Source organism: Eupeodes corollae, chromosome 3 (genome assembly GCF_945859685.1).
Source record: "Eupeodes corollae chromosome 3, idEupCoro1.1, whole genome shotgun sequence".
Classification (NCBI taxonomy): domain Eukaryota; kingdom Metazoa; phylum Arthropoda; class Insecta; order Diptera; family Syrphidae; genus Eupeodes; species Eupeodes corollae.
Genome location: NC_079149.1, coordinates 117,888,206 through 117,896,289, shown reverse-complemented (window position 1 = coordinate 117,896,289; position 8,084 = coordinate 117,888,206). Strand labels below are relative to the sequence as shown.

General features: G+C 32.2%; 1 protein-coding gene across 3 annotated transcripts; it reads right to left on the bottom strand.

Moving 5' to 3' along the window:
• On the bottom strand, positions 1-7,810 carry LOC129950294 (39S ribosomal protein L13, mitochondrial). 3 transcript variants are annotated; one of them, XM_056062189.1, is made up of 8 exons: positions 7,659-7,810; positions 7,475-7,598; positions 2,316-2,396; positions 2,101-2,216; positions 1,882-2,030; positions 1,067-1,805; positions 677-1,005; positions 1-613 (listed from the first exon to the last, which is right to left on the bottom strand). In XM_056062189.1, exons 1-8 carry the CDS (start codon positions 7,680-7,682, stop codon positions 148-150), a joined length of 2,028 nt encoding a protein of 675 aa, XP_055918164.1. In that variant the 5' UTR covers positions 7,683-7,810; the 3' UTR covers positions 1-147. The 3 variants fall into 3 exon arrangements, with proteins under 3 accessions (XP_055918164.1, XP_055918165.1, XP_055918166.1); XM_056062190.1 differs by lacking the exons at positions 7,475-7,598; positions 7,659-7,810 and adding an exon at positions 2,557-2,730; XM_056062191.1 differs by lacking the exons at positions 1-613; positions 677-1,005; positions 1,067-1,805; ... (1 more) ...; positions 2,101-2,216; positions 2,316-2,396 and adding an exon at positions 6,762-7,224.
• Positions 7,811-8,084: the final 274 nt, after the last annotated feature.

The following is an 8,084-nucleotide window of genomic DNA, read 5'->3' as shown; positions in this document are numbered from 1 at the left end:
TTTATTATTATTCTGTTAGTTTTTGTATTTCTTTTGCCAGATATTGTGTTGTTAATAAGGTTGTTATAAAAGTATAATGCTGTTAATAAATGCCTAATATATAGCAAAATCTTCAAAACTCTTTAAACAGGAATGCTAACAGAAAAATCAACATCTTAATCCTAAATCCTTTTCAATGCCAAGCGAACAAACTTTCATCATTTCATTTTTAACCTTGTTGAAGTTTTCAATTGCAATGGGTTTGGCTTCTGGCCATTGTGCCAAGTCCCTGTAAATTGGACGGACAAATTTCATACGGAAACTGCTGTTTGCGAATTCGATTATTTCATCCATGCGATCCATTTGTCTGGCCATAATACACAATCTCATGAATCGCAAGCGGATTTCGGCGTTCTTGGTGCCATTTAAGTTGTAAATTTGTTCCAAAAGCTTTATCTTTTCTGTTGTCAAGTCAACAATTTCTTTGCATTCAATAAGTTTTCCCAAGAAATCGATAAGCTGATGAGTTGATATCGACTGACGAACATCCTTCTCATTAGCGAGGTCAGCTGCGGTCTTTGTACTCCACAAAGTACATAGTTTTTGACATACCAGAGCAAGGGAGTCATCGAACCTGAATAAACCACAAATGTTGTAGTTTAAGTGATGAAAAAAAAGAGAAAAACAGTTAACTTACTTCGGAATTATTGGAGGCATACCCTCTCCATAAAGCCAAAGATCCCAATCGATTTCGTTAAGTTTGTCCTTTTTGTCCGTATCAATGAAGTAATCATACAAAGCGCCCTTAAAGTCATCAGTTACCACCGATTTATATTCGAACTTCTTCAAGTAGGATTGCAAAAATGGTTCAAAAACAGCAGCTCCTCCAAGAAGGTCTTCAATATACCGAAGGAATGTTGATCCCTTGATGTAAGGCACACTAGAGAAAGCATCATCGGGTCCCAAGTTACTTAGGTCAACAACAAGCCTTGTGAGTTCTGGACAATCAGCAAGTTGGGTTCTCAACTAAAAATAAAAATTGAAAATTTTAAGGAAGATCAGAAAATTATAATCTTTCTTTTATTACACATTCTGCCAAATCTGTAAGGTTCCTCATCATATGGAAGTCACGTTCTTTTTCACCCTTCATACGGCCCACAATCTTTGCCTCAACAAATACGGTGAAACCTTCATTCATCCAGAAATGTTCAAAGTTCTTGTTCGTAACGAGATTTCCTGTCCAGCTGTGAGCGATTTCATGTGCGACAACATCAGCCAACGACTTGTCACCAGCCAAAAGAGTTGGTGTGACAAACGTCAAACATGGATTTTCCATTCCTCCAAATGGAAAACTGGGCGGCATCACCAAAAGATCATATTGCTTCCAAACATACGGTCCACATATGTCCGATGCAGTTTTTAACATTTTCGAAGTCTCAGAGAATTCCTCAGCGCTTGCCTTGATAACTCCTTCTTCGGCCCAAACATTCGAATTGGGTCCAAGGGGAAGAGAAACTAAGTCTCCCAAGGCAATAGCTAACAAGTATGCTGGAATTGGTACAGTTTGCTTGAAAGTCGTAATACCTTCTGATTTGTTCTCGATAATTGCACTCATTAGAGCGGTAAGGTCTTTTGGATGCTTAACGGTTGCAGTGTAAGTGAATTTAACAGCGGGAGTATCTTGACAAGGCATTACGGAACGAGCATGAATTGCTTGACATTGGCTAAACATGTAAGGGTGTTTTTTCCCAAGAGTTTGTTCGGGTGTAAGCCATTGTAAGCCACTGGCACATGATGAAGTTTCATAGTCAATGCGAACTTGAAGTCTAGAAAATATGTTACCAAATAGTTTTAGAACATGCTAAAATACTAAATAAATATTAGGCACTCAGGAAAACTTACTCTCCTGCTGCTGTTCCTTCGGGAAGATCTAGTGTTAGCTTTGAACCGATGTTTTCTACCTCATCACTAACAGTATAGTTTATGGGAATCGAGGTAGAACCGGCCAAAATGGAAGCATTTGAGATTTTTAAATCACGAACATCAAGAAGCTAAAGAAACGAGTAAAAAAGCAAGTTAGTTGAAAGAAAAACTTAAACAGAATAAATTAGTCAGTCTTACAATTGTCGACAAGTTCTTTTCAAGAACTTTAAATTTATGTATCACACTGCCCACAATCTTAGTGTTTTCGAAGTCTATATTCCATGTTAGCAAACTCTGGACAGTATTGACTTTTTCTGAATAAATTAAATTAAAATTAATTATGAGGTAAGATAGACAGAATATCAATGGATGCATAATACGATAAATGGAATAGTTATGGAAGACAAACTTACCTGGTTCGGAATATGAATTTGGATCAACTTTTCCTAGACGTCCCATTTTACAATGATAAATGCTCAATTGTCGGATAGAAACTGCAAGAAATTAAAAGTGAAGAAATAACTTTAAATGTTAAGAAATCTTATCTTATCCAATAAACTTTTGATTTGTTGGAAATAGGCAATAACAAAACACTGATTAGAGGACATAATTGTCCAGATTAAGATCATAAATTTTAAAACAAAAATAACGTACTACTTATAGGGAGATTATAAATATTAAAGAAAATTTAAGATAACTGAATCGTAGATAGCAATATTATCTTTATTTTCTTATATTATTCTTTATTAACAGAATGTATGACGATTGAAGAATTTGTGACTGGACAAAAGTGAATGACACTGCACCCGCACCGAAAACGCCAACCAAGAACCAAAATACCAACAAAAATCAAGAAAGAACAGAGCAAAGGCAACACTTTCTTGTTGTCAATATGACAGTTCGAATGAGTGATGCCAAAAGTCTGTTATTTTAACACAATCTAAAAATAAAAAACATGACTGATTAGACGTTGTCATATGTTCAGCCATTTACTGATTGGAAGATTCATATTGGTTAAATAATCCGGCAAATGAGTTACAAATGGAGTGAGTTTTTGATGATCTTAATATGATAGAAATATCAAACCTGACTTTTGACTCCCTCTGCAGCCTACTTATCCGAGTCTGCAATCAATTGACCAGTAGCTGGAAATCACATGATGATAGAAATGTACCATGATAGAAATGTATGACAGCCATTGGACGACTTTCCAATAGAATTTTCTTGATTTTTGTACAGTTAGTGGGATTTCAATAAAACAGGTTCAAAATATTGAGGTGGATTTACAACTACTTTTTTATAAATTGGTTTTTGATTTATTCCACACACCTGACTAAATTTGTTTTATTGGATAGTATGGCGTAAGAACAGAGAAATATATTAGGGCCAACGCTGTCTACTGGAAAGCCAACCCCCCCCCCCCCCACCCTACTTGCATAAAGTATAAGGTTAGGTGTTAGGTTAGGTATATGCAAAGTTTCTTTGCATTCAAATACTATTAGAAATAAAACATTTTTTGTTGTCTTTGTTTTATTTAAAAAGCCCTAACATTGAAATTTTTTACAATATATGAATAACTTGAAAATTAAATTTAAAAAAATTAATAAGTTTAATAAAATTCCCAAAAATGTAAAACCTGGCATTACTGAAACAAAAACATAGGGAAGAAATTCAAAATAACTCATTTTTGCGTGTGTTGTATGTGAATAAGTGAACTTTGAAAATAAATTAAAAATATAAATAAATATTTCCTCGGCCTTAAATTGCAATAGTTATATCTATTAAATAAAAAAACGAGTGTGAAAAGTCGCACTACTGTAAAAGAAAGTCCACTCATGGACTACTGGGGTAATTTTAAGCAGAAAAACTCAACAAGTAATTTTTTCGTTACCGCTTCCTTTTCGAGCTATAATGTTTCTTATGATGTTTGGTATGAATCCGAAAATTGGTTTTAACTGTTTTTTTGTTTGGTCTTAACAAAAATAAATAGTAATTTTCGCTCGAAATGCAATTCGGATAACGGGTTTCTCGTTATTTATTATACCTAAATCATAGTTTTTTTTATGTTTAAGGTTTTTGTTTGATTTTGTTTTCTTCAGAAAAACAATTAACCAATTATTATTTTTAATTTTTATGAAACACACCTATTACAGATTTTGCAATAGTTGCACACATTTAGGAAAAGCTAAGAGTTAAAAATAATCAACTGATGAAACCGTTAAAAAAAACTGTTAGCAAATGTATTGATTTAATTGAATCAAAAGTTTGCCATTTTATCTGTTTCTTTTATTTTTGTAAAAGTATTTAAAAAGTTACTTACTCCGGAGAAAATACTAAAGATTTTAGGAAAACATATTTTCCCAAAAACTGGGTTTGATAATATATTACGATAAAAACATTATACACAATATTTTTGTATTAAGAATCGATTGAAATCAAGCAAAGTAAGATCCATTTTAAGAAAGGATTTGTTTATATACCCAAATCACAAGGAGTTCGACCTCAGAAAGGTAATTTTAATCTTAATTATATTAACAACTTATAATCAATAAAAAATTATAAAATCTATATATATAAAATCAATGCCACGTTGTAATGTTATAACTCAACAATGCCTTTACCGATTTGACTAATTTTGGTCTTGAATTATTCGTGGAAGTCCAGTGAAGGTTTGTACGTAGAGAAAATTAAAAAAAAAATCTTGAAAAGGTGTAAAATCAACATCTTTCTATTCCCCCATACACAAACCCGATCCCGATTTGTTGATTACCTTGGAAATGTACAACGAAGTTGTAATAATAATTGAATATGTGTGTCAAACGATTGTAAATAAAGCACTAGCACAATCTGATATGACCGCACCAAATCGTGAGATACATGATTTTTTTCTATCATTAATTGCAACGTGAGCAGGAGTTCAATTTTAATGATTTACGTTTATTTAAACAATCGAATACAACCAAATTGAATATTCAACAAAAACATGTGTATAACACAATCATGCAAGCCGTTTCCACAGGTGGATTAAATTTCTTGGATGCACCTGGTGGTTCAGGCAAAACTTTCGTTGTATCATTGATTTTAGTGACTATTCGATCGGAACAGAAAATTGAATTGGCACTTGCATCTTCGGGAATTGCTGCTACATTATTAGAAGGTGGACCACACACCCTGCATTAAAATTGCCATTGAAACTCCAACTTCCAATATTTCGAGAAATTCTGCTATGGCAAACATTCTGCGATTAACGTCAATTATTTTATGGGATGAGTGCACAATGGCAAATAAAAAATCAATAGAAGAATTTAATCAAACAATGCAAGATTTACGAGGTAATCAACAGCTGTTTTGGTGGTGATCTGATATTGCTTTCGTCAAACATTGCCTGTCAATCCTCGATCAACTCCTACTGATGAACTCCTGTTTAAAGTCATCAGTTCTTTTGAGATATGTACGAAAATTGACACTGAACATTAATATGCGTATCCACCTAAATAATGATACAACGGCCCATGAGTTATCAAAACGATTGTTGGAAATTGGTGATAGCAGTACCAACGGATTATTTACTCAGATTTGAAATACTCAATGGTTATACGTAGCGAAGCACGTACCGAGCCGCTAGTACTATATATTGATATTGCAATTGAATCTTAAAAATAAAGTTTTTGGCAAGGTGTTTGATGTTATTTATAATAGTATATTTTAAAATTAAAAATAATGACAGAAATTGTAGAATGGTGGTTGATTCTTTTATAGTTTTAAACGTTATGAAGTAGGTATATTTTGACGGTCAAACACTCGTCTAACTTTAAAAGCAGCAAAATGCTTTTTTATCTTTTTTTTAAGTATGCTTTATCCAATTGACGTTTGTCATAGCATAACCAAAAGAAGGACAAATTTTTCTTAAAGATGATTTTGAGCTTGGAAATTAACAATCACGAAAGGTGTTTTTGTTTGAATTTGTGATGCATTTTCATGTTTAAACACATTCCATAAAAACCATACAAATGCGTTAGGTGACGTTCATTAGTTAGACAAGCTCAATCATATTCATTAGGCCTTTGCCAACACACGGATTTCTATTCTCATTTTCCAGTAGCACTTAAAAAAGTATAATTAAGACCGATGCGTTAGTTATTTGTTGGTCCTCGCTACTAAACAATTTGATTTTGAAAAATTTAAGAAGAGAGAAATGTAATCATTTTTATATTAAGTTAAAAAATATATCAAAAAAGAATAAGCTGTGAGGTAGTTTGTAAAACTTGTTTTGTGTGAAAACTAACGTATCTAAATTTGTTGTTGTTTTTCCGGCGTAATTTCAAAACAAAATAAATTATTTTAAGATTAATAAGATAATACAATTGCTTTCTTTAAACCTCTAAATGAACAATCAAAATCGTGATGACCTTTTTGTCATCGGTAAAAAAGCGAATCTCTGAAATGATAACTTCAAGTTATATAATATAAAACGGGCGGCATTAAGGTATACGAACTTCAAGTAAAGTTTACTAATTGAATAATTGGAAACACTATTTCCAAACAGATCAATAATATAGAATCTTTTAACAAGTAATTCAAATTTCAAACAAGACAATTTCTCTTCGGAGCTGTCGGGAACAATTGGTATATTTAAAAACAACTTTTGTTTTTATAAATTCAAAATGTGTCTCGTTATCAACACGTTCAAGGGAAATAACTTTAAATAGTCCCATTTTAAATTCATGGCTGACCATGAAACATGGATTTTGTAGGTTTTTTATATGTATCTCGTCTGAATGGTTAAATGTACTTATAATAGTTATACTAATAAAAATTGATTCGAATGTAATTGAACAGACAAATAAATGCAAATGAAATAGTTATTTTTTGATTTTTATAACTTTAATGTACCTACTACAATTCAAACTTAATTTAAATTCCACTAAAGCATTTAACGAAGGATATAATCTTTTGGATAATCCATAATTGCTGGGAAACTCTCCAAAGTTTCCTTATCAATATGATCCAAACGCTGTGGTACTTGCCGCAGTTGCCTTATTTGACTGGTGACATTATCCAAAATCTCTTTCGGTACTTGATCATCGGCAAACAAATGAAGTCTTTGCATTGTGTGTCGTCGTTGAAGATTTCCGTCCATTGAATTGTAGACAGCCTTTTTCATTACCATTGTCTTGTCTTTTTCATGTAATTGCCATGCAAGTGTCCATGATGCACCACCAGGATAGCCAGTGTGGTGGAAGTAGACACGTTTAATCCACTCATCGCCGGGTAAGGCAATTTCTTTGGTATTAATAACTACAACATGGTCTCCGCAGTCATCTGAAAATAAGGACATAATGTAGACATGGATGAACATTAGATAAATTAACTAGAATTTTGCTAACCTAAGATAAGTTGTAATTCATCTTTTTTCATTCATTATTTTTTATTTCAAAACTTGATTCTTTTCTACACACGGCAATCACTATGACAATTTAACGAGATTCATGTTTACATAATAGATTGGTGGTCGATTGTTTATTGAGGTATTTTTATATGAAAATATTGAATTATTTGTGAACAAACTTACTCATTGGATGGTAAATTGGTTTATGGAGTCCCATTAAATGCGATTTAATAACTTTAGCCGATTCGAAAGGATTTTGCCAAGTGCAGTCGTAAATATGCCAGGTCCGAGCAAATGTTGCCCATTGCTGAAAGTAATTGCAAGTTGTCATTTCTGATGAAACTTAATTTTGATTCTTAATTATTACCTGAACACGTTTTGTTAAGGACATTTTGGTATTTGTTTTTATTTATTAATATTTTGTATTAAAATTATGAAGATAAATAATTTTATAGCTTGCACATTTTTTTCACCGAACTTTGACAATTTGAAGACGTCAATACAAGTTGTAGTAGAATATTGAGAATTCCATATTATATCAGAATTGCCGTTGTTATTTTTGTGTTTCTATTTATAAGACTGCGTTTACATTTCGCAGTTTATTTTTGTAAGCTGTTGATGGTGAAACCACACTTGTGTTGAACAAAATTATTTTGATTTTTAAAAACTTTAAGGTATATTCGCAGCATGAATTTCGATATGCGGTTTTTATTTGATATATATGTGCAAATAAATTATTATTATAGCTATTTTAGAGCAAGGAAACATTTATTTCTATTTTAAATTAATTTTC